Below are 27,160 nucleotides of genomic sequence, written 5' to 3'. Positions count from 1 at the left end.
TTCATGTGAAATTTGTAAGGAACACATATTTATTTATGTCTGAAAGAAAAATCCTAGTCAGAGGTGACAAAACAATTCTGATTATTTGAAGATGCTCAGGACTCCAATGCAGGATTGAACTTGGAAGCATTAACAAGGTTTGGGAGAAGGAGGGGAGGATTGAGAAAGAAGCAGAACAGTTTTAACTGATATTGGCAGAAACTTACGTTCAGCAATGCAGCTACTTTGAAGAATCACAGAATCCCTAGGGCAAACCCCGAGGGTCCAAGTTCAGTTTTTAATCAGTTGTTTCAAAGAACTCTCATAAATTAGAGCTGAAGGACTGTGATAGACCACCAAAGGTCCAGTTGCACAGCTGCTTTAATGAGAAACCTCCCACTAACTACTTCGCTCTCTCAGTTGAAGCCTCAATGTGAATTGTTCCTTGCTTGACATTTTTTTAGCAATGTTCTGCCCATTCTCAGGTGGCTGTTTTCCTCTCAGACAGCTACTTTTCAGGTCTGTTCACAAAGAACATATTCACCTTCAACATATTAAAGGCTTTGCTTTATATGCCTACACATGCGCACACAATTAAAGATGTATCTGCACCTTGTTCCAATTTTCCTTTGCCTGCTGCTTATCAAGTACATCTCATCACCTCACATCTGCATACAAAACTGTGTCTACAGGTACTAATTATACCCTCTTCTAATTTAATAGGAGGTAGGAGATTTGCTTCAACTATTAATTCTCTGATTCCCAGACACTCAATGAAGCATCTAGGAGCCACAATCATGGTTGAGGACTGGTTGACAGTGGGGACATTTTAGTTGTGTGCATGCAAGACTGTATGTTCTGAAATATTCTTCAGAAATATTTGACAGGATTCAGACAGAGCAAGAATAATGTGAGGACTAAAAAAAGTCAAATTTGAATTTGACTTTCAAGGTTCAAGTAACTAGACCTGAGCAAGAGATCCATACATCTAATTTATGTGAGAGTGACCTTGGAATGAAACTGGTTTTACTGGGTGAACTGGCTGTTTGGGGGCAAGGGTGGAGGGGGGTGTGGGGGGGTTGTTCTTGGTTTTGTTTGTTTGTTTTTAAATGAAACATGGTTCATCTCAGATCCACCGATCCGTAAGTTTTCTAGAAGTCTTCCCAAAGGTCTGAAGCAACTCTAACTTGTTTTATTACATTTAAGAATATAACAACTTGAAGAAAATCCAAATTAAATGAATGATGACATATTAAAAATATTTCTAGTTGCATTTTAACAGTGCTGGATGCAGGACAAGCTGATGGTTCCCTTCCACCTTGGTCGATACAGCCTAAAATTCACTTGTTACAACTACTAACAAGAAAGCTGTGGTCCTGCAATGTCAGTGAACTGCTGTAGACATCAACATCCATGAGTATCTACAGATACAGGCAATCCTGAAGTCAGAAATTGCTTTGGGGTAAAACTACATACATGTAGAATGCAATAAATTCCATCTATTTTATATTCAGTAGAAATAGAAGAATTTTTGAGGACTACAACTAGTTATGTTGTCTCTACACATAGTGGTTTTGACTATTTGATAGCAAAGATTTTGGGGAAGTGGGGAAAAAAATATCTCTGCAGCAGCTAACACTGGTTAACATTTTCAGTTGACACCTGTGTTTTAGGTATGCACAGATGTACAAGCTCCAGTAGCATTCTTTGAAAAGATGCCTTCAGTGAAGGCCAATAAGGAAGTACCAAATAGCTCATCACTCTCACAGTGTAGCTGCGGGACCTACTTCCACAGAGTGCAATGTATGTCACACCACAAATATTTATAAACACCTCCTTATTGTGGCTTGAGAAGATAAAGTTAATTATGAGAATTACTCATCAAAACTCAGATGAGGTTTAGTTGTGTTATGATCTAGACCATCGCTCAGACACAGATAACAGCATAAATGCTTGAGTGATCACACTGGTAATATTTCCTCATATATTTTCAAAAAGCCACATCACTGCCTATTTTCTGGTAAGTCAATTCCTCGCTTGATATTTGTCTGTTCAATGCAAAGTATAACACCTGTATTTTCTTTGTCTTCTCTATTTCACCTGGAAATTACAATTTAATTCTGCTCCAAAAAAAATGGCATGAAAGGATTTTTTTTCTTGAGAACCCTACAGCAACTGTTTAAGATAATAATTTGGATATGTTAGTTATGCCTCTCAATCAATGAGAAAAAAAATATATTACTGTACAAATCTACCTTCTCTTTTCCACAGAATATGTTGTGGCTTGTCATTTTTCATTATACCACAATTTATTTCCCATTATTTTAAACATCTATACCATTGCGGTCTCACTGACAACTCTTAACACCACAATGGCAGCTTCAGCATGGGGATATTTAATAAAAAAGAAAATTTCTTATAGTTTCTCTGTAAAGACTATAAATTCATTCTTCGCATGACAGAGTCTAATGAAAGCTCTCTTGGCTCCATGTCTCCCGGTTTAGTTGCTGAGCTATGATAGGGACAAACTGCTTTTATGTTGGCATGTGCTGCCACCTAATGATACGGCAACCAAGCCTTTTGACAAAAAGAATCAGAACTGCATCAAAAAAGGGTGCAACCGCAAAGAGGACTTGCAAATCTAATTACCTGAAATGATGCATGTCAGGTATGCGTAAAGAACTAGGAAAAGCTGATGATAGAATTGACCTCTACTTGCCTACTGCAAACAGCGGGTATGCAGACAGTTTTTATATACAAACCTCTAGGTTCATCAGGTTTGGACGGATTCTAACCAAAAGGTGTCCCCACTGCACCACAAAAATGCCGTTAAAAGGTGTCTTTCTGGAGCACCTAACAGCCAAGGAGGCTGCTGTTATCCGATACCTAAACTATCCAACCCCACCGAGACAGGAAACCTTTCCCAGGGGACTCTACATCATTGAATAGCACAGTGGAGAGGCTGCAAACAGCATAAGCTATATGTTCCCCGATTTCAGTTCTGAAATGGAAGTTTCAGCTGGGGGAAATCCAATTTTTAAGTCAGAGATTTCATTCATTATTTCCATCTTAATAGGAAGAAACAGTCTTTCTGTTTCAGCTAATTGTGTGAAAAAGAAGAATGGTAGCTGCTGCAAGAAAGCACTAGCTTCACTGAGTTAAGTATTCCTCAGACAGTTATATTCGTCCATGAACTTACCACAGTAGCTTTTATTTAGTAACCACTCCAGAGAAGCAGTGGAAAATTTACTGCCGTCAATGGTGTATCTTCACTCCAGCCTATCTGCATATTATTTCCCAAAACAGAACTAACAGTTTCCAATTCAGAAATGTCTATTATAGCATTTGATATTTTCATACAAAACCCCAAAACTCAACAAAAGTAAAGGTAAATTAAGCTCCTTCAGCTGAATAGATAAAAGCTCGTGTTTACCCTACCTTGATATACCAACTCAAAGGACATCTACGCCCATACAGGCTGGTGATGTACCATAGGACTGTGTCAGACTAGGGGGTTACAGTTCCTAGCATGAACGTATAAGGTATATTGTCACCTTATGTCACCAATTGCTGACAGAGTACCATGTTTTCCCTAGAACCTTTGCAGCTTGCGGCAGGCCCTTCATAGATCATAAGCATCAGGACTTCACTTGCTTTGTGGGCCTGTAGCAGAGCCCAGAGTCTGTGGGAAGATAGAAGAGAGGAGGTTCTCACAGAACGCAGGGCACAGCTCGGAAGAGCAGCTCCCAAGGAGCCACTGACACGGGGGTTCAAATACACGGGGGTGCAAATACAGGGCAGGAGCTTTTGGGAAGGAGTGGGCTTCCTTCCCTGAAAGTTCAGGAGAAGAGAAGGGGTTTCTAAAGTTTTGGGACCAGGGGATGGTTGGGAAAGGGAGGTGGGTTCATCGGCCTTTTTCAGATGCGTTTTGCAGTTGGATTTGGGTTTTGCTAAGGTCTGTTCTGTTTTAGTCTCTCCACAGCTGATTTGTAATACAGCATGGTTTCATCCCTGCAGAAAACACAAAGGGATTAGTTGTCCTTTGCTTGTCTTAATAGCCTGGTCTTCTCTTGATTTCTGCTTACTGACCTGGTACTACATTATTTGGCTTGTAATTTTTGCCTGCACGTCAACGCAGACACGTTTATTTCACTGAAAAAATAAAAAACAACAAGAAAAACCCAAAAGACCAAACCCAAGCAACCTTATAAAGCCCAAAATAATTCCTGGGCATATTTCTGTTGAAGTTTATACTTTTGTTCTTCTAAATTAATTTGGGAGTAAGCTAAGAGTATGGCTTGATTAGAAAGACATTGTGTTTTGGCATGCCTAATTAAACAGAGCTCAAAGCAAGGTGGTGCTCTGCAGTAGCTTCTGATCCACTACTCATGCAGTTGAGCTTGCTCCTGCTGACAAGCCCAGTTGTGCTGATTCACAGATAGAAGGATGTAAACAGAAAAACAGTCTTGACATCTCCTGTCACATATAAATAAACCACATCATAATACCTTTTCCAAATGCATAAGGCTTGTGAAGGCACAAGTGGCACAATGTCTTGACTGCATCCCTTTACCATGCTGTGTGTTGTCTTGATCTGTTCTACCTCTCTCTTGTGTGTGCTAGGGATTCCTGATGCCAGTGCTGATCAGAGCACAGCTAAATTCCATGTCACTGGCTGCAACCAAGCTTAGAATTGGCCCTGGGGGTGTCTGCCTGAATAGCTGTAGTTTCCTCTTTTGAGCATGGCATGCCTTAATTGCAGACATTTTTTAGCCCTTTGGGAAGAGGAGAGGAATGATTAATCTGTGTATAGTATGATAAATAAGTGGGTGTTTTCATTTAAATAAAAAGAGATCAGCCAGAGCTCTCAGTGTTTCTGATGTTTTACAACAACATTTAAGAAAAGCTGCTGTGCCTTTTATATAATGCTGTAGTAAGTGCTGGGAATCGATAGTGGAGTTGACTGACTATTAACAGCAAGCTGATACAGAAATAGAAAGCATACCCTGGTATTTTGTCATTAACCATTTATAGCAAGGAACTCTTGGCTGTCTTTATGCTTCTATTCTTGTTTAACTGGAATACCACAGTAGCAAGGACTCTCTCATTTTAAAAGCCATGGACCTTATCATGATGTAGAAGGACCCTCTCCATCAGCTGACGGTAAGATCTTGTGAGAAACAGGGACCTAGCTGCAGCTTCTAGCATGTGTTATAATAGCACTAGAAACAATTGCTGGCAAGACATTTCTTGGAACATGCAAAGATTTTTGTTCCTTTCACTTATGACAATGTGTGGTACTTGGGCTTCTGATTTGGCAGTACCAACAATATAGCTCAAGGCTATTCCGTTTGCAGGATGGACAAGTACAGCTGATGATCAAGGCAACTGAGGAGGGCAGATGCATAAAACTGGCTTGGATGCCCAAAGAGCAGCCTTCTGCAATCAATGTGAGCATGGCCAGCCAACGAGGAGGTGGCTGTGACTGGAATTCAGAATGACTTGAGGGAGTGCAGGACATGGCTGAGGTTGGTTGCAGCTCTCAGAGAACAAAGGTTAAAAACAATGAAGGAGCTGATCCTTGTAAAATTAAAGTATGTAAGAAAAGGGGTGTGCAACTCTTCCCTCAGATTCTCACTTCAAATCAGCACCCAAATCTTGGTCCCTTTTGCTGTATTTTGTTGTAATGAATAGTTTATATTTCAAGAGTAGCTTTAGAAAGAAGAGCTGGAAACTGTCTTACACTGTTAGCACTCACCCCTTTCTGTTCATACAATCTGGGGAGTCTGAACAGTTGTGCATTATGCCTTCTCAAGCTTTTCAGCCTTCTGCAAAAATTTTTTTAAGAGAATCCCAGCCAATTTTCTCCTTTTTATGTCTGTCTTTTTGTGCAAATTTTCACATCTTCTTCCAGCCAAATGTGCAAGTATATAATCCACCAGGATGTTTTTTTATCTAGTCAGAAATTGGTGTTTTTAGAAGTCTTCACTAGACTTGCTGCTGCACTGTGGATGACCAGGTTCAGGTATTCCTCTGAATGGAGAGTCATCAATGTCTGAGGCCAAATTTCTTGATATGTTCAGATTTACTCAATATTTAGTTGTAAGATGGGGCCAAGAACCTTGCAATGCTGCCTGGCTGGATCCTAGGTCTGCCATGGGCCACTAGGTGCAACGACATCAACCCCAGGAAAAGGGTGCACATCCTTCCTGTGGTATCTTTGCTGCTGGGTAAAGTAGTTGGTACAGTCAGAGAGGAATTGAAAGGCTTTGTAAAAATCCGTAGCACATTTTCCTTATTATAGCCATGCTTCATTAATCAAAATGAGAAACGGCCTTTTAGAAAAGAGTTGCATTTCCTGTGTGGCAGGCTACTATATAATAGGGTAGAATATCAGAATTCTTCATGAGTGTCATGTACTAAAGCAAGCATTTTTCCCTGTATATGGGCCAGTGACATAAGAAAGAAGAGTATAAAGGCATAAAATCATAGTACAAAAGATGATCAAATGGACAGCATTGGCCTGTGACTGAAGTTATTTTAATCCAGCGTAATGTATCTAGCAGCTGGAAGATGTAATTCACTTTCCTTTGGTGTCTCCCTTCAGCACTAGCATTTGTATGGCCAGGCAAGAAGATGGAGTTACTGAGAACTAACCATATGCTTTTGTTGGGTGAAGTTTCAGCCAGACCAGTTCCTGAGGTGGCTGTCTATATGGCTCTCCTAACACTGCCAGTGACACAAGTGACACAGAGGCCACAGCAAAACACAGTCAGAAGTGGGGAGAGATGGGGGTAGGGAGGGGAAAGAGGCAGCAGGTCTGCACTTTTTCAAGGCAACATGGATTTATATTAAATAACAATGACATTAAGTTGTGAGATCAGGAAATGTCAGTTTGTTTCAGCCACAGATTTACTGGATGAGCTCAAAGAAGTTGCTAAATCTTCTCTTGTTTCTAAGTTCCCCGTTTAAAATCAAGGGACATATGCCTGACCTAATAGGGTAGTTGTGATTATTTAATTTGTTAGCTGAGGGTCATATAAAATACATTGATATAAACTAAATTACACAGAATAGGTTTTTTTGCCCATTTCCTTTAATTTTTAAAACAAGTAAGTAGATGAAATCTTGTGCCCTTCAAAACCAAACAGAATTTTTCTTTGTGTAAAATGTTACATAAACCTTAGTGGTTGTTCATTTTTATTGTATTATTTTTAATAATACTGCAGATATTTCAGAAAAGGGCAATATTGTTTCCACCGCATAAAAAAAAAATCATCATGATATAGTTTGGTTTTTTGCATTTTTCCCTTCATATTGTTTCAAAAAAAAAAGAACCCAAAACAAAACACAAATACTATTAGGAAATTTACCCTCCCACATCCCTCCCCAGAAAAGAAAAATACTTTTTTAAAAATCAGTACAGTGTTAAACAAGTCAGATATTAAATGCATACATTTACAAGCACAGCACATTAGTAATACTGTGTAATACTTTAGACCATGCCGAACCATATGTATGTGTATAAAGCTATGGGTGAAATGGTTCATAGCAGCAGAATAGGAAGCATGTTCCATGCAAAGTACATAGTTCCTGTGGAGATATTTGGATGAGTACAACTGTTCAAAGTACATTGAGAGGCTAAAATGCACAAGTCAATTTTTTTTTTCTGCTACAGCAGTGTGTGTTCTGGTTCAAAGGGCAATCTTGACTTGTCTGGGATTTTCATTTTGTGTCTAATGGATGGCCAGTTGATTGATGGGAGTTCCACCTCTTGGCACACTTTGCTGTAAACATTCATTGATTGCTGAAGATAACTTCATTGAAATCAAGGCCAAGTGTAACCTAACAGTGCATCTACATTTGCACATACTTCACTGATAAGAAAATGTGTTGACATTTACTCTGGGAGGGAACATACTCTATCCCAAGGCTCATATGTGGCTTTGGGGCCTTAGTTCTGCAACTCTGGTGGGTGGAGAGAAAGACCGGAAAAGGACACTGGATTAGAAATATTTATGAGTCATTAGAACTTCCAAAAATGTTAAGATTTTGGAGTGGGCATTTTTCAATGTCAATATGTAGCTTTCAGTTACATTGTTGTATTTTCTGTAGTTATATAACTCAATCTGTGGTTTCAATTCTGGGAGCATTTCTCTTCCAGAAGTATCATTTTCCAGTTGGACTGTGATTTTCATTGGTGACCTCCAGTTCTGCATGCCAAGCTGAAGACTCCCTCTGAGGGAGGCCAGCATTCACAAGATGATGGTTCTGTACCTTTATAAAGGCAGGCTCCTTCAAAATGTCCTTTCCGAAGCACCTAATGATGGACACATGCAAAGGCAAGCAGGACTTAAAATATTTGAAGTAGAATTGTAGTAGAGAAGTCTCTTAGACTTCCACCTTACCACACGAAAAATGCAAATAAAATGAAGTAAAATTAAACAGTTCTATTAGATTTAATGATGTGACTTGAGACAAAGTGATTCTATGAAAATGCTTTTTTAAGAGTTAACCGTAAAATCTCAAAGAAATGCTGACTACATGTACAGTTCTGTGTAATATTAAGATATAGTTAGTGACTTCTAGTGAAATGTTTTCCTCTGTAGAAGGCCAGCAGCCATTTCTGTTTCTAATAACTCCAGATGCTGGTATCTGAGCTTTGGTGATTTTGAATTGCAGAGAAGACAGCAGATTTTATGACATTTCTTCTGCGCTGTCTTAGGCTGTTGCTTGTCTCTCCCCATCAAATACTGTGCAGTATAGTACAGTATTCCTCCACAGGTTTCTCATACAACCATTAAATAAAAAACCAGGACAAGAAAAAAAAAAAAAAATTGTCCAGAACAAATAATAGGGTTTGGAATATTGACAGAAAAAAAAAAAACAAAAAAAAAACAAAAACAAGAGGCAGTCTAGAGATTTTGATACTGGGACTAGCATTTATACCTCATGGTAATGACCATCCATCAGTTGGATTCACATATAAAATCGGTTTTAAATCAGCGGCAGTCAGTTCATACAACTGATAGAATAAAAAGGCCCGATTTCACAAACCCAATACTGCTCCTTTTGTGAAATAGAGAAGTCACAACATCCCCGTCTTAATTCTGTCATCTGTACCACATATAAATTACTTCCCTGGAATCTCCCCATGGAAGTAGTGGATTGTCCAACATTGGAAACTTTTAAGATTCAGTTGGACAGGATGCTGGGCCATCTTCTCTAGACTGTGCTTTTCCCAAGAAAGGTTGGACCAGATGATCCTTGAGGTCCCTTTCAACCAGGTATTCTAGGATTCTGTGATTAAGGACCAATTACTCTAGCCTTCCACCAAATAAAGTCCTATTCTGACTTCAGTGCAACCCTTGATACCATTCAGGGTAGAGCAAATGAGGCCTAATCTGAGAATATCTAGAAAGTACCTTGAAGATGAGAAAAGCTATATAGTGCTACACACTGTCATTACAGGATCTTTGATTTCTTTTGAGGGGAATGAATAGATTTACAAACAGACTGGCAAACAGATAGAGACAGACAGAGAGGCCAAGGTATGCAGAGCTCTAAACCTGCTCTTTTTTTCCTCAAAACATCTCCACATATATAAAGTAACCTTGTTCTCCTGTTGTGCAAGCATAGACAAACACATTTCACTTCAGGGATGGAAAGTGTCAACCAAAATGAAGTACTGGCCACCCAGACACTAAAGAAAATAAAAAAGCTTTAGAGGTCTCCTGAAGCAGTACACATCATCTTAGAGACCGTTAACTTACAGGAGCAGCAAAATTCATAGCTTGTAAGAAATATCCTCTATCTAATCTCCAGAAAAACAGTGACTCAGAAGTGGGCCCATTCCACCACATTTTTAGACCTGTTGAAGCAAATGGACAGTGGAAGGAAGGCGATATGAGCAGCTGAGGTGGTGCTTCCTGTTGGCTTCACAAAACTTGCCTTGAAAGAAGAGCCTTGTTAGGTGCAAAACTCAGTCTTGCAGCTGCCCTGGCCTAGGGAAAGGCTGAATTGCATATAGCCTGGTGCAAAAGCCACTGGCCCAAGTTGGAAAGGCTCCCTCTGATTTCAGTGGACTTTGGATACAGCCCGCATTTAGAGAATAATGTGCAACAGCAGTTACAAGTCATCCCCCCATCCCCATGCAATTTCTTCCAATATAAACAAAATGACATTCTGGTCCCCTTTATATACATACATTAAAAGCTGAAATGGTCTGAAATGCTTACAGATTAGAATGCATATATCCATACATTACACCTGCCAGAAATCAAAGTAGAAAAGTTTTACAGCACATTATACAGGTCCCTCTAACTTCTAAAAAAACGTTTACTGAAATCACCATATTACAAGAAGTCATCACTAACATACCATATAATACTATTTCTTTCTCTTTTACATAATCATTACTTATATAGTAATTTAAAAAATCACTTTTAAACAAGTATACAATTTTCACTTTAAAATTAACTGGTTAATAAAATTTTGTGCAAAACAAGCCAGCCTCTATAATTAAGTGAATTTATTTATTTATACAAAAACAAAACAAAACAAAACAAAAAAGATAGTTCTTTTAGAAATGTGTCTCCTTTTCTGTAATGGTTGAAATGGCGCCATCTCCTTTCAGTTTGGCATCGCAGTCATTAATTGCTGCAATGTAGGCTCCTCCTCCAAGTTTCCCTCTCATTTTCAGATCTGAGCTAGGTGTAATCAACTTCCTGAATTTCTAGAAAATTTGAGAAAATGGAAATCATTATCTTTTTCTTGGTCACAGACACACATTTCTTAAACAGATTGACTATAAAAACCTCTTCTTTTGCATGACTGCTTCTCATTTCCCTGTTATAGATACATCCATAAAACTGCATGCCACACAGTTCTTTACAAATCACATCAGACCAAAGGTTAGAGAACGAACGCAAAGACAAAGTCAAAGTGAATTTTCACGCTGATTTAGAGTAACATTCCCTTCCATGAAGAAATCCCGCACAATGCTCTGGGTAAGGCCTGTTATATGTGTACATGTTGTTTCTCATGGTATAGTCAAAGAATATATACTGAAAAAAATAAATAAACAAGGGACTGCCAAAGTGTATTAAGCTACAATAAAGACCAAAAGAAAAATATACATGTGCAGCTGAGAACTTTCTCTTTTATAGCAATAACATCAGTAGCAATGTTGCTGCTTGTAGCTTGGAGAGCAGACATGTTGCAGAAAGTTGGCTTCCTGAGAAGCTCCCAACTGTAATTAAAAAAAAATCTCATCATTCATGTACAGAAAAGATAATGACATGTCTGCAGTGCTTCAGACTACAAGGCAATACAAAACAAGATTCTATAAACAAATTCTATTTACTTGCAGAGACAGGGTAAGGTTGATGCATTAAGGAAATATTTAATGTTAAGATTTGTGCAAAACTTCCTCTTTTGACATGCTAAGAAAACTGTATTATGGACAATTCATTTTTTGTTTATATACCCACAGTAAAGATTTCCTAGGTAGTCTCCAGGCCATGGAATCATTTCAATATGGACTGCCATCAGCCAGCACAATCAATTGCATGTCAACTTCTCCATTCAAGAAAGCAGTAACTATTACATTGAGATATACTCAGATATATTCAGATGTCATACCCTTTGGTTCTGAATGGAGGATAATTTTGAAAGTGTGGGTATACACTGTGAGATCTTTCAAAAGTGCTAGTTAAGCTAATGAGCCCCAGCTGCCCTAGACACAGAAATTCCTACTGTCTTATTCTTCATATTGGCATTATCCTAGAGAATATCAGAAAAACAGAGAAAGCATGAAAGGGACTGAATAAAGTCCCCTCCATATATGTACCGAGATAGAAGGAGGCAATACTGGGATATCTACTTTTACTGATTAGTATCTAAGGAACTCCAGATGACAGAACCAGGCTTTTCTGGAATATGAGAAATCCCAAACAGCTGAACAAGATTGATATTCTTGTTTCTTCCATTATAGCCATCTTCATTGTCTATCTTTGGAGAAACTCTCATATTTAATAATCTTAACCTCACTCTAGACCTGAGATAACCTGATACCAAATGTTAGTAAATTGCACTGAATATTTCTTTTTGCCTCTATTTCTTACTTAGAGAACTGTAATCAGGAAAACTGTCCAGAGGACATATGTGAGTGTTTGCTACCCAGCTCCTGGAGAAAATCCTGGCAGCACAAACATTAGTTACCAAAACCATGGAAAGAAGGCAGATGACCTGAATGAATGGCTGGTACAAACCTTCTTGAGGGATTTAGCTGATGTTACAGACCTTTTAAGCTACAAATTGAGCAGGAACAGAGCACCTTAAAGCTATAGTATTGCTTAGTTTACCACAGGCTGAAGTCAGTGAAGGCAAAAAGAAAGAAGAAATTCAGAAGTTGTTTTGCCCAGGGAAGTAGATGAGTCCTCATCCCTGGAGGTATTTAAAAGACGTGTAGACGTGGCACTTAGGGACATGGTTTAGTGGTGGACTTGGCAGTGCTAGGTTAACAGTTGGACTTGATAATCTTAAGGATCTTTTCCAACCTAAATAATTCTATGATTCTAAGAAAACAGAGAAAACTCAGATGCCTCTTTCCACCAGTGACTAGAGAAGCCTAACCCAATCTGCCACTGGAACAGGTATATGGCATTGCTTTTGTGATTAAATTGTGCTTAGTCTCATGCAGGTAAGGATTTACACTCCCTTCCCACTTCTTTTTTCAGTATCATTAATCTGAAAATGTATCTTACCTCTATGAAAGTGCCTTCTGTCTTCCACAGCTTAATGCACATCCACAAAGGGATACAGATCATGGAAGAGAGTGCCATCATCCACCCTATGCCGTAGCCCCAGTCAGGGTATATATATACATTGTTGTATTTCAAAGGCTTGTATTTCACCAGGAAAAAGATGAAGATTCCCTGAAATAAGCAGAGAAACATATTAGCGGTATTTGAAAAAACACTGCCTATGTAACAAGAAAATGATAGACTGTTTAGGCCAGGCCAGCCTCCCTAAAGATGGAAGGCAGAGGTAAGCTTTTCAGTCAGAGAAAAAAAAAAACAAAACAGCAGTATCTATGTACAGCTTAAACAACATGTCTCAGTACCTTCCACAGAAATGAACAACCTTTCAAGTTTAAATCCTGTTTACCTCTCGATGACAATAAAACCTGCGCTTTGATGGCAAACGGTACCTGGGCAGGAAAGATTTGCTACCATGAACCAGCTGTGATTAAGTAACACAAGCTGTGTTATCTCCAACCTGTCATGATGAAAAAGGAAAGCCAGAATTTTCAAAGTTGTCTTAATCCACTGTCTGTATCTGCAGTTCTGCAGGCCAACTCTTTCATCCTCACAAAAGCTCAAATATATCTGTCTAAATTCAACAGGTGTCTAATCAAGCAGTTTGGACCATTTAAATATATGAAATACAGAAAAGTTACTGTGTTCTTTTCTCCAAAGTGGTGAAAAGAGTGTACAAGAGCAAGCGATATTAAGTTCATTTCAGAGTTGGTGAAAATGAGTCAGAAATTTTCCCAAATTTGCAAATGAACTGGCAGAGCTCAAGGGAACCTGGATCTCCAGGTGCCCCAGCATCTGTGATTTTGCAGTTGCTATCATTTACATATTGGAGAACTGGAAGATTTTAGTATCTAATCCTTAAGCGCTTGTGGATCAAATTTATGGGCAATCTGGTCATGCTCCTTTTGTAATTCTGTCCCTGTTATGTAGCCACAGCAGATTGCCAGAGTTAGCAGCAGTACTGCTAGCTTCTGGTAAGGCAAATTCCTTCCCGTTCTTCGTGCATATGAGATGTGCTCTTGGCCTCTTCTACTACTTTTACTAGATGAAAAAATATCCTATCTTCTTTGAAAAATGTCTACTCACCCAAAGAGAGGGAAGGAAACAGGAGGCTGGAGCAGCAAGGAGACCAGCACAAGTTTGGAGGAGTTTGAGTTATGTTGGGTAGACACAAGGTATACTAGCAATGCAGTGAAAAAAAGCCTCCATTGCATTGGCAAATGTTCATTTAGGGCCCTGAGTCTATTTTTTTCCTATTATTGTATATACTAAGATTTCTCACAATTTAGAGAATATTTCACAGTTTTTACAGATCCTATGAAGTGTTTTTCAATTAAAACATATGCTACAAATCAATAGGCATTTTTCTCAACCATTGTGCAGCAGCAAAATTCTACAAATATGCACAGAAAACCCTCTTTATGTTTAAAACAAGTTATTTGGATATTCCGTACTTACTGCGCAAATACCTGGAGTTAAGACCATCCAGCACCATTTAATCAATGACAGTGGTTTGTACCCAATCATATCTTCAATGTTATCATAAAAGCGATTGCTGCCTGCCCCAAAAAAACAAATGAAAAGCAGATGTAGAATGTACATGCAAGAGGTTGTATAGGTCAGTATTTGAAACAGTAAAGAGAAAAAAATAGTTTCTGACTGAGCTGCAAAGACTGAAGCTGCTACCTCTTTCCCTGACACATGCACCTCTTGGTCATCTGCTCCATACTTGTGGCAGAGATTGCTGCCTACATCTGTATCTGACAGAGTATGAACAGAGAGTAAGAGTGGGCGAGCTGTCGAACAGAAATGGTTTCTGGTCACTAACAGTCTGAGTTCAAGCCCAGTTAAAGAGTATTTCTATGCTACAAGCTCATGTGTGAATCCTTAGATATCTGGCGACGTGTGTGATCTGAACTTCATACGTTGCTTTACAAAGTAAAATTGTCAGTCCTTTGTGAGCAAAAAATGCTTGAAGATGTGACCATGAACATACCCAGCACTGTGGTGGTTTTCTCTTGACTTTGCTGACAGACAGAAACAGCAGAGCTAGGGACACTACAATGTCCCTTTTCTTTTAAAGAGGCATGAACTCCAACTTCCCTGGATTTATCTGTGAGTGTCAGAAGTGGAAGGGAACATGCCCTGTATAGATGCTTTGTGAGAGAAGAAAAACTTATTGCCACTCCTACTTTCTAAGGCAGCTAAGTCTTTCCTTGGTGAAGGAAGGTGGAGGTCAATCCTAACAAGGGCCAAGGGGAAAAAAAAATTGATTCCACTAACTTTGTTATTTAGAGTGGGAAAAAAGGCATTCCTGACTTTTGGTAGGGCATGGGAATGTGGAGGGCCCCACTCCATAAAGGTACAAGGCTTTCACATTGCTTTTATGCAAACAGAAAACTTCCGTATAAACTCAAAACCACAGCAATTTTCAGCAACTCACCATAAACCCAGCCTATACAGACACATTCAAATATGGCAACAAAAAGAAGGCACATGCCACTAGCTGCATAAGAGTCAAATAACTGAAAGACATACATCCCACCCTGAAAGACAAAAACAGGAAAGGGAAAAAAAAATATTGTGTTAGCACCAGTAGGAATATTTCATAGCAAATATGGCTTTAATTACACAGTCAATCTGTTGGTTCCCTGGCAGTCTTCCTACTAAAGTTGGTTCCTTCTTGAACAAAGACTATTCATTTCCCAGTGATTTGTTATTTTGAACGATTTTTTTCTTCCGTAGCACTTAAGATTATTTCCCATGCCAGTTGAATACTGTGCATTTGCTTCAAGGTAGTAAATCCTGGAGTGGAGAGAACTACATTTCACTTGTTTCCAAAACACTCTCACACCTCCATGATTTTTTTCAACTTCATTTGTTATCACATCAAGCTGTAGATAACTACAGGTGCTTTTGATCTCCAGGTCACTGCACATGAAGACGCAGGGTCTTGTTTTTGTGTCTGTGCTGTTAATACGTAGAAGAATTAGTTAAAATGTGAGGAAAGAAGGCAAAATCTGTAGTTACTAGAATGAATCTCCAATGGCATAGCAACTGTAAAATGAGTAAACTGACCTACAAAGTTTGAATGTAGCTCACAACCTTTAAGCTTAAATGAGTCACTATTTTTTGACAAAAAAAAAAAAGAATGTGAAATAAGAATCACCCTGACTCCAAGCAAGCTTATTAAAAATGTTTTCCTAACAAGTTAAAAATTGTTCACCAAATGGCTTTAAAATAGCAACCTCTGCACTTCCAGAAAGGAGAGCAACCAAAACCAAGCAGTGTCCTAAGTTAGCATGGCATCCATACACAATGCACACTGTGCTGTCAATGATCTGTAATTTTCTGCATTCAGTGGTGCCACAATACCAACCAGTATGAAAAAGGTAAATGTGCTTAACTAAGACATCCTCACATATTTACTGTTTGACTATGACTAAACTATGTCAATTGTCACATCTATCGAAGCCATAATTCTTCTTTTCTTGTATTTTTTCCCTTGGTTACAACAGTCAGAACTGTTCAGAGAACTGGCTGGCTTTCTAGAGCCTTTGCCTCAAGGCAAGATGAGAAGAAAACCTAGGAAGTTCAATTAATAACATTATGGATAACTTGACTATTAAAATTATGTTAAAAAATATTACACTACTTTCTATGCAAGATATTTAATCTTCTATCACATACGCATTCAATATTGAAATAATAATGAGGAGGAGATTCACAAGAGATCATTTCAATGGAAAGGAATCCTAAGACTTCCTTCTTTGCAGAAAGCCATGTGAAGGAAACAGGGGCTTGAGATCATCTCTTCAGTTGAAATGTAATGCTATTTTGGGTAGTACATGTGATCCATTACATCTCAGACAATTTTCTGCAAATGGAAGAGAACCGTACAAACATAAAAAAAACTAAATCAAAAACAATACCTAGGATTTTCCCCTTTTTGTCTCTGCATTAAGCGACTGAAGGTAAGTTAAGATGGACTCTGTAAACTTGAAATCCTGTCTAAATCTTATGGAACATAAGAATGTTCTAAAGTTATTGTATATAAAACTGCATTGATGTCCAAGCAGGCATTTGGCAAAACTAGTCCTGTATAGTTAGGAAATGACCATATATCTGAATAAGAAAGTTTTCCTATATGGTAAAATTTCTTTTATGAATAATCCAAGGCCTGAATAAAATCCAGGAATGTGTATTTAGAAATGCAAGAGAGGATAAGGACAGAGTTGGGATATACATGGAGTACTATGTTCAGCTCTGGGGCCCCCAGCATAAGAAGGAGGTGGACCTGTTGGAGCGAGTCCAGAGGAGGGCCCTGAAGATGGTCAGAGGCCTGGAGTACCTCTCCTACAAGGACAGGCTGAGAGAGTTGGGCTTGTTCAGCCTGCAGAAGAGAAGGCTCCGGGGAGACCTTATAGCAGCCTTCCAGTACCTGAACGGGGCCTACAAGAAAGCTGGAGAGGGACTTTTTACAAGGGCATATAGTGATAGGCCAAGGGGTAATGGCTTTAAACTGAAAGAGGGTAGATTTAGAGTAGATATAAGGAAGAAGTTCTTCACAATGAGGGTGGTGAGGCACTGGAACAGGTTGCCCAGAGAAGTTGTGGATGCCCCATCCCTGGAAGTGTTCAAGGCCAGGTTGGATGGGGCTTTGAGGAACCTGGTCTAGTGGAAGGTGTCCCATGGCAGGGGGCTTGGAACGAGATGATCTTTAAGATCCCTTCCAACCCAAACCGTTTTATGATTCTATGATATATTTACCCTTGGAAGTCTCACTCATGCATAATGCTTTGATGCCTTACTGAAGTACCATGGAATGGAGCATTCTCTACCGGTATGTCATTTCTGCATTGGATCACAGCTACTTAGATTGTCTAGTTGATTACATAAATAAGTCACATCTCTCAGTAATAACTTATACCTCTCTAGTGATACTGAGAAAAAAGTGTTTCTCTGTCCTTTAAGGTTTCTGTTGAGCAAAAAGTTATAGTAAAAGCACTGTGGAATGTCAGCCCTCCCAGACCAGAATGCAAAGGTTGAAGCAAAATTTTTTTAATTAAATGTGATTTTTTTTCTCCTAATGCAGATGCTTTTTTGCTTATTAGCTACACCACTTTTAGTCAGCTCTGCCAGCTGACTGCTTCCCAAAATCTCACAAGTGAACATCTTTACTGCAGAGAGCTCACTGTGAGGTTCAGCAAATATCTAAGCAAATTGGAAACTTAGAGATCAGCCAATTAAGACAATAAAATATAAGGAACACAATTCTGCAAAACACCTGCAAGAATATTCCCGTCATTTGGGAGAACTAGCTTCCTCTTCACTCTTCATGCTTATATTTCTTTTAGCCTGTACATCTCAATGTACCACTCAGTGCTCTGCTTAACACTTGCACTGTGGGAGGAATGATTCCAAAATTTCTGCATTTTACGTAGCAAAGACAATTTATCTTACTGAGGGTAAGAATGACTACAGTCAAATTGGTCCCCATAAGGTTGCTCTGCTCCAGTGCTCAGCTGATAGGGACACACATCTGGAAGGAATTCTTAATCAACCAGTGTCAATTCCTCTGCTCTCACAGGGAACTATGTCACATAATACCTTTCATAAACTAACTGACAATCTGAATTCCAGTTTCAAGCCAGAACTATTTTCTTGGAAAAACTCCAAGAACATCACTGTTCTGATGGATAGAAATCCTTTATTAATTTTCAGCCTAATTATTCATGGCCAGTTTTTACACCCTGGATTGGGGATGAGGGAAAGGGAGCCATTCTTTTTGCAGAGATAGTTCATGTTTTTACTCACATCTATGATATACGTACAGAAAGCAATCATACACCCATGCTAATATTATCATCATTTTGCTAGTTTCTGGTAAAATTGACTCTGTACTCCTAGGATCATCCTCACTTCTCTTGCTTTGCATGTTGTTCTAGTCTGAATACAAGTATTCAGAGTCATATATAATATTTCAGTGGGACTATTACCTTGTCCAGTCATGGGACTATTCCCATCTCCCAATTGGAAATATCTTCCCGAAACATCTAAGACATAGTTTTATGTCTACAGCATATTTGTAGCGCTTAGTTTCACATCCAGATATTTCTCTTTCCTAATAGTTTTCAATGCCTAGTAGAAATGTTTACTACTATATTGAAGACCTTATACCTTGTGCTACTGTAGTCTACCCTATCTTTAATACTCCAGTCATCCAGTCCTTCCCTATCATTATGCCTTCTTCTGTGACCCAGGAACATCAGAGTTAATGGAGCCTGATTTGCACTTAAATCTTATAGATGACTGTGAGCCCTTATAATTCATGCACTCATTAAGCTACAGCTTTTTTCTGAATTCTCTGTTTTTCAATAAAGACTGAACTCATGCTTTGTTCTTTTGAACAATAAGGATACTTCTAGGTCTTCTCTATATGGCTGCCAACTTCCACGAACATTGAACTTTCATGAAAAAGGACTTATCTCTGAAACTTCTGTTAAATTGACTGAAATCTGCCAATAGGTTCGGAATTTAAAATGAAGAAGGAATATATCACCAGAGAGCTAGTCACATGCAGTCAATGACTACATGTGACTTGTTTCCATAGCAAGTCAACTACAGATACTGGATAAAATTGCTACCAAGTGCTGTCTGTGTAACTTCACTAAGAATCTCATTTCAGCCACTGTCTCTTTTAACACCAAGAGTCATCATCTCCTCTTTGTCCAGTTACTTGTCCCAGTCCTTTTCTTTTGAATAAAATTAATATTTTTGTTGTGGTGAATTTTCAGTTCCTTCACTGAAGGATATAAACTTCTGCTCAACTGCATTTGCTTCATACAGTGTCCTATTTCTTATCAGAGAAAGATGCCTGATTAGTCTGGCACAAACTGTCACTAAAAAAAATAATAAAAGTTTAATTTTGTCCTAGTCTTCACTTTCCTCCCCGTCTTTAGTTATTCTTTCCTTGAAAGCATACTGAAAGCTAATGTATTCTGATTTGTTGATTTATTCTATTCGTTGTAAAAACTTGCATACTGAGAACATGCTTACAATTGCCTAATGCCTTTTTTTGGGGTGAAATTTTCTCATTTTCAGTTACAAAGCAATTTGAAAAGCAAATAGTCTAAGGACTGTGGATCTCTGTAGAGGGAATTTAAGTGACCCCAGATGAATTCATGAAGCCCTGGGAGGCTGCTTCACTGGGAAACCCTGCCTGAGATTGCTGCACAACAGAGACACATTGTGGCCCTTCACGGTTAATACAGCAGACTTCCTCAGACAAACATTCCTCAGACATTTAATTCTACAGCTCCTCAGACATGAAACTTTTTTCTTTGCCTCACTCCTTGGTACAGGGAGGCTCTAATGGCCCAGCAAGCAGAAGAATATGGGCAGAGGGGAGTGTGGACTCTGTCCTTCTTCTTCCTGTCTGGAGAGGGTAAAGTGAAGGAGAGGAAAACTGTTGATACAACTCACTCTGTAAAGCAAGCACTGAGCAGCAAGACTAACCTACCAAGTACCAAAGGATCCCAAAGTCCCTCCCCAGCCTGGGTACCAAACAAAGTAGTGCCAGACATGTTGTATCATGGACTGATGGGATGAACTGACACCCTCAGAATTTTTGGTTTAGAACATCCCAAAGCAAACACCCTGGTTTGTTTGAAAAAAAATTTTTCTTTTCTTTTTTTACTCTTACCGAAGCAATTTCTGCTCAGAGATTGGCTGTACTGATTGACCTGGCCTGGTGATATAAAAATCAAAGACGTTTTAGTTTTCTATTTCCATTTACTTCATCTTCTTTATTGATCTATTCATCCAAAACGTAGTTGTTTTCAGACTGGTCTGCCCAGAGTAAGTAAGTGGAAACCACGATCAGTATATCTGGTTGGCTGGTGCAAAGCAGATGGAATTTCCTTGGCTACGTAACTTTGATTAAAATATCTCCTAAGCTCAACTGAAAAACGGAGGATACATTTCACATTTCAAATGTTACACAGTAGTTGAGAACAGTCTATCAAGTATTTTGTAGTCATATTCCTCACAGTGAAATTTGTCTATGGCAGATGTTCTTGCATTTTATCTGTAATGATTATAAACAGAAAACCATTTCCTTTTTTCTGCAGAAGTACAACAAAGCACATCTTACCTCAGTTAACATTATTAGGCCAATGAAGTATGACACAATGGAAAGGCTGAGAATCAACAGTTCTCTTCTGTAGCCCCTTCGGAAAATCTTTGGGTACATATCTACAACAGCTGTCACAAGGCTTTCAACACACACAAACTAGAACAAATGATAGGAAAATAAAAATGAAATACGTGTCTCATCTGCTGTTGGGATTTGGATTTGCTACCAAACACTTCAAATATCCTTATACGTTATCATAGAGACTGAATGGTCACTGAGGACACTCTATAAGCAGAAGCTCAAACTACATCATTTCAGAATTGAAAAGTCCAAAGCTATGGATTTCCAGTCCACCATGAAATTCAAATAGTTGAATCCACCAATATTATCTCAGAATGTATTTGCCCTGTAGCAGATGTATTACATAAAAGTTAAATCTTTCAAATGTGGCTTGAATGGGCCTTAAATAATGTACAAACTGTTCATAGGACTACAGCAGAATTTCACTCTAAGCATCCTGCACTTCTGTCACTCAAAGCAATGGTATGCAGTGCTCTGCACCTTCAAGCAGTGCTAAATGAACTGCGGCAGGTTTTTTGTACAAGTTCTCTCCATTTTACAGAAGATAGAAATTGCACAAAGCTATTAAGTGCCCAAGCCAAGTACATCTAGTGAAGGAAGGAAGGAACATTCTTACTAACTTTAAAAATCAGCAGAAAGCAAGAGGCACGAATTTCTGACTCGGGGCTCTGGAGCAAGGTTTCTAAAATAGGCACTAAAATCAATGCCCCAAAGTAGACAATATAAAACCTGCTTCATTGGAAGAGTCAAGAGTAGAATTCAGGAATTGCTCATTTTAAAAAAGACTTTAAAAAAATTCTTAGATCAGGAAAAAGAGCAGTTATTGAAATGTTAAGTTTAATGACTGGAAATGTCATGCAAAATAAGTACTGAAGAGCTTTATTCTACAGTATACAGACATAAACTTTCTGAACCAAATCATGCCGAGAGCAGAGCTGCATACTAAAAATGCCAGCTACTTTACATTTTTCATCAAACAGCTTTCACAATTTTTATGGTCACATAGGAAGGACAACTTCTATGCTGTCACTTTGCTGCAGAATATGACTACCCATTTCTTGCTATGTTATCTTGAAATATAAATACAGCACAGGAACTTACATTATCACTACCTGATATTCAGTTTCAAAATTCATTACAAAGTGCTTTAAAAATGGGAAAAGAAGACACAATGGTATTTTACTGAACTGTGAATTTTAATCAACCATATTTAAGTTCAAACTGATTTCCATGTTAATAACGAAAGCTATAGTCAGGCTGAATCAGTGTTCACAGTAAATCATAAAGGAATCTCCAGCATCACATAACTAAGATTCAAGGAACTTGAATCAATGGTTTTAAGCAAGGAATTAAGTTAGAGTTAGGGTTCATTCTTTTATCAGGTTAGATGCTGTTTATATCAAGGATGCTGATACACATACGCTAGGGAATCTGAAAAAATATTTAAATAGCATTTGTTTCATACCTGACTATCTAATCCAAGGAATATGAGCATCATGAAGAACAGAGTTGCCCACAGAGGAGAAAGAGGCATCATGGTGACAGCCTTAGGGTAAGCAATGAACGCAAGTCCTGGTCCTGAAACGGAAGAAAAGAAAGGAAATATTTATACTTGTGTACTGGGTCTAGCTGAGATGGAGTTAACTTTCTTTATAACAGCTTGTACAGTGCTGTGTTTTGGATTTATGGATAGAACAGCATTGCCAACACCAACGTTGTGGCTATTGCTGAACAGTGCTTGCACAGCATCACTTATTAAACTGTCTCTATCTGGACCCACACGTTTTCTCACTTTTTCTCATCCTATTCCCTTCCCCATCCGACTGGGGTGGGCAAGTGACTGAACAGCAGTGTAGATGCTTAGCTGCTGGTGAGGGTCAACCCACCACAACTTGATTGTTCTTTGATGGCAGATAAGAGGAGCTAAATACAAGGTTGAAAACCTTGACAAACTCTACATCTCTAATAGTCTAAATATTTGGTGATGAGGCTAATCAGTAATGAAGACTTGCTTGGCACATCAACTCTGCCTACATCATGTCCAAACGTTGGAAGGTCAAGACTTCTCTTAAAACATCACTGTACTTTATGTTCTCCTTCTTTGTGTGGATGTACAGCAAGACTCGCATACCTGAATAAATCATAGCATGTAGTCCTGTGATTGCCTTATATAACTTATTAACATATTCTGGATTTTTTTTTTTTTTTCCTAAGACTGCACTGTATCTGACATTTTATGCAAGAATGCAGTCAATGGTAAGAGCTGCATCTTGGAAGCCATACATGGTGTAAGCCAAATGTCTACTGGTTTGTTCAAAATCTGCTCTGTATTTTTGAGTGCTGCTGCTGGTACATAATGTTAATTTATTGGCTGCATATTTACAGAAATCTTTAAAATAGAACATTTGTGCAACAGCATTGGTAACTTCTCAGATCTGCTAAAATACCATCTCACCTAGCTTGTATTTTCCTGTTCTTATTTACCTGTGCCCATGTTTCAGCTGCTGCAAACTCTCATGCTATAATAGCTTTTATTGAAGTTAGCCAGCTTTTGAAGGAGGGATATAAAGGCAGTGTCACAAGGCTGATAAAGGAGTACCTCTGTGCTCCTGCTGCAGTAACTTCAGTGAAGACCTGTCAACACACTACTGCTTTTTCATTTAACACAGTATTTGCAAGCTCCTATAGTTTCGAGAGTTGCTGTAGTCTTTTAACCTTTTTCTATATATTTTCTATAATAGTATAAGCTAGTTGTCTTGGGAGCTTTAGGAAAAGAGAAATATGTTCCATGACAGTATCAGTGAAGCTCTCCTTGCTTTGCAGTTTTCCTGCTAACCTTGGCTAACTTAATAAGAGTCATTCGTCCTTCTGAAAAATTCAGCATTATACTGCTTTTCTTTCTGGGCAGCTCTCCTGTTCTTTTTGTTCTGTTGAGTTTTAAGAGATGCTTAAAGATGTTACATCCACAAAGGTGTTAAAGAGCAATTAACTTTCATTGGATGCTGTTGTGGTTTAATGGAAGGCAGCTAAACACCACCCAGCCATTCACTCACTCCACCCCCCTCAGTGCGATGGGACAGAGAATTATGGAAAAAAAAAGTAAATTCATGGGTTGAGATAGAGACAGTTTAATAGGATGGAAAAGGAAGGGAAATAATAATAATGATAACAGAATGTACAAAACAAGTAATGCACTATGCAATTGCTCACCACCCACCAACCGATGCCCAGAAAGTTCCCGAGCAGCGATCACTGCCCCCTGGCCAACTCCCCCCAGTTTATATACTGAGCATGATGTCATACGGTATGGAATAGCCCTTTGGCCAGTTTGGGTCAGCTGTCCTGGCTGTGCCCCCTCCCAGCTTCTCACTGGCAGAGCATGGGAAGCTGAAAAGTCCTTGATTAGTGTAAACAAATTGTTGCTAAGTAGGGCAACAACTAACACATCAGTGTGTTATCAACATTATTCTCATCCTAAATCCAAAACACAGCACTATACCAGCTACTAGGAAGAAAATTAACTCTATCCCAGCCAAAACCAGGACAGATGCCTAACTCCAGGTGATGGTAATGAATGTTAGATGGTTAATTTCTCATAGAGCTGGGCCTTTGTGCCTTTCTGGATTCAAAACAAGAACTTTTATACTTAATGCACCGGAGCGTCTCAGGGTGTGTCCCTGGGAGAAAAACTTACTGACATTAGGAGATAGCATTAGCCGTCTGACTGTTAGAAATCTGTATTTGGATAGTATACATTAAGCAAGACTTAAGAGGACTTCCAAAGATTTCTCCTAAACAGCTGGTTTCTCATTACTTTAATAGCTATATCTTTTTTCTTTTTCTTTTCTTTTTCTTTTCCTTTTCCTTTTTCTTTTCTTTTTCCAGAAGGAACAAATATTTGTGTGGATTTCAGTCTGTCTCATTTAAAGAAAAAGGAATGCTCCTTTCATGAGGATATAACACTCAAGGGGCATAACTGAGCAATATATCTCTGCTAAACAATCTTCTGGAGGCTCACCTGGAGTAAGTTTGTGTTACAGTAGCTCTTTGACTTTATGACTTTGGTGCTATGCACAATAACATTAATATTTTTCACACATAAATGTATGACCATAAAAATAGTTAAGAACTGTTCTCATAGCAGTTATTCTAATGAGTCAGGTAACAGGTTTTTAAGAGGAGTTTTGTAAAACTACCTACAAAACAGTCAACTTATACATAAGATAACGGCACAGAATAAGTATTCTGTCAGCAACCTCTGGGCATTTTTTGTTAATTCAGAAACTGCTTTTGGAACTTACCTGATTCTGCAACTTCTGCAATGGGCACGCCTTGTTCATAAGCCATAAATCCAAGAACTGAAAAGATAGCAAAACCAGCAACAAAGCTTGTGCCACTGTTCAAGCAGCAGAGCATGATGCAGTCTCTGAAAATATAAATAAAAAACAGTGCAGTTGATCTCCAGAGCCTGGGTTTCTTTCATATACTGAGCCATAGGACTAATAGAACCCCAAGCTGCAGGAAGGGACATTAAGTTGCTCATGAAGAGTAAGTTCTCAACTGATACTGTGCCTGAGAGAAATCAGTCAGGCATAAATATGTGCAGGAAGATACCATCATAATACCCTTGCTTGTGTTTTAACTGGTTGAACTGCAAACCTGTTGCTACTCACTGTTTTTCGATAGGATCTTTAAAAAACATGTAAAAATACTTTAAGAACGGTGTTAAGAACAATTTTTCTATAGTAGTTGTAACAATGTATTCCAGAGGATATGAACTAATTTATAAACTATATAAAAATGGTAGTAATTTGTTTCCTGGAAAAAAATCCTATGGTCAGATCTTAGCTAATTCTATTCCAGTTACAGTATATTGGCAATGTATTTCCATACAAAATACAGCTCCAGTTGAGTTTATAATTTTTTTAAGAAGCAGTGGTAATGAAAAGCACTATACATAATCTAAGAAGTGTGTATATACCTAAAAAAATGCCTAACAAAGACAGTGCAGGGACACCAATCTGTCAGACCTATGTGTCTTACACATCAAACCATGACAATTACAAGGCTAAGGTGAAGAAATATTTCTTTTTCCAGACTGGAAATGTCACAATAGTAAATCACTTTAAAAAAAGGGAAAATACTCTTGCAGAAAGGTGTGATCTTTCCCAAGAGCTCAGTGAAATATCGTTGTTCATCCTGCTTTCAGACAGCACTTCAGGCTTGACAGATGATGAGGTAGGAAGGATTTATCATGACAGTCAGTCTTTTAAGACTGTTTGCTACAGGAGACAGCTGTGTACTTGAGAAAGTAATAATCTAACCTAGATGCCTGAAAGTAAATTAGGATTCTAAAACACTGAAATACAAGGCAAGCCTGTAGGTCTGTCAAGCTTATACCTTAGTGTGGTTTATTCCCATCCTACTACTCTGAAGCAAATTTTTGTGCAAGCTATCTATGAGAAGAAATGACCCTGTAAAATCTAACAGGTTCTGAATCCCTATCTTCAATGATGATTTCCATCTTTGTCACAGATTTGTAGTGACTTTCTGAGAATCAGAGACAATTCATATTTTTGAAGTCCTGGCATATATTCCAGCAAAACTTCTTTGTCCTGTTGCTTGTTTCATCTGGTGTTTTTATCCTGCAACTTTATCTCATCAGTTTATTAAGTTTAAAGTGAGGTGACCAATTCCAGCATCTTATTCCTTCACTAATGAGCATCCCACACCTGTTCAAACCTCTCTCTGTTACTGACTTTGACTCAGCTTAGCATCAGGCACATACATTCTAAGTGGCAGGAAGCAGGCATACATTTCAATACTGCAAAGTGAGTGATCAGCTGAACTATGGCCATTGGACCATGGGAGGCTTTGGCTCTCTCTCATCACCTTATCTACAGTTAATTTTAACCATTATTTTGAGAATGTTTTTGTCTTTTCATAATCATTTCATAGTAAAAAAATTCTATATGGCATATCATCTATAAATTGCCAAAATTTGTCCAGAAATGAAAAACAATGAATACTCCCATTTATAGATCAAGACTCAGGCATGGAGAAGTCCAGTGATGTTCCCACTTCTTTCATGCATGGACTCTCTCTAACACTGTTTGTTCCTTAGCAGGGGTAAATAGGCCCT

At 38.5% G+C, this 27,160-nt stretch overlaps 1 protein-coding gene across 1 annotated transcript in view; it reads right to left on the bottom strand.

Moving 5' to 3' along the window:
- Window positions 1-10,561: 10,561 nt before the first annotated feature.
- The window catches only part of SLC6A11 (solute carrier family 6 member 11), a gene marked incomplete at both ends in the record, with an annotated part of 101,746 nt that continues 85,147 nt past the window's right edge, over window positions 10,562-27,160 (bottom strand). Inside the window, 7 exons of the mRNA XM_082321355.1 lie at window positions 10,562-10,714; window positions 12,747-12,917; window positions 14,259-14,359; window positions 15,244-15,346; window positions 20,956-21,093; window positions 22,484-22,596; window positions 25,320-25,444. Coding sequence (XP_082177481.1) covers window positions 10,562-10,714; window positions 12,747-12,917; window positions 14,259-14,359; window positions 15,244-15,346; window positions 20,956-21,093; window positions 22,484-22,596; window positions 25,320-25,444 — 904 coding nt within the window. The remainder of the gene's footprint in view (window positions 10,715-12,746; window positions 12,918-14,258; window positions 14,360-15,243; window positions 15,347-20,955; window positions 21,094-22,483; window positions 22,597-25,319; window positions 25,445-27,160) is intronic.

The sequence above is a fragment of the Platalea leucorodia genome (genome assembly GCF_965183815.1).
Source record: "Platalea leucorodia genome assembly, chromosome: 9".
Lineage (NCBI taxonomy): Eukaryota > Metazoa > Chordata > Aves > Pelecaniformes > Threskiornithidae > Platalea > Platalea leucorodia.
Note: the sequence above shows the minus strand (reverse complement) of the source record. Positions and strands in the feature narration are given on the sequence as shown.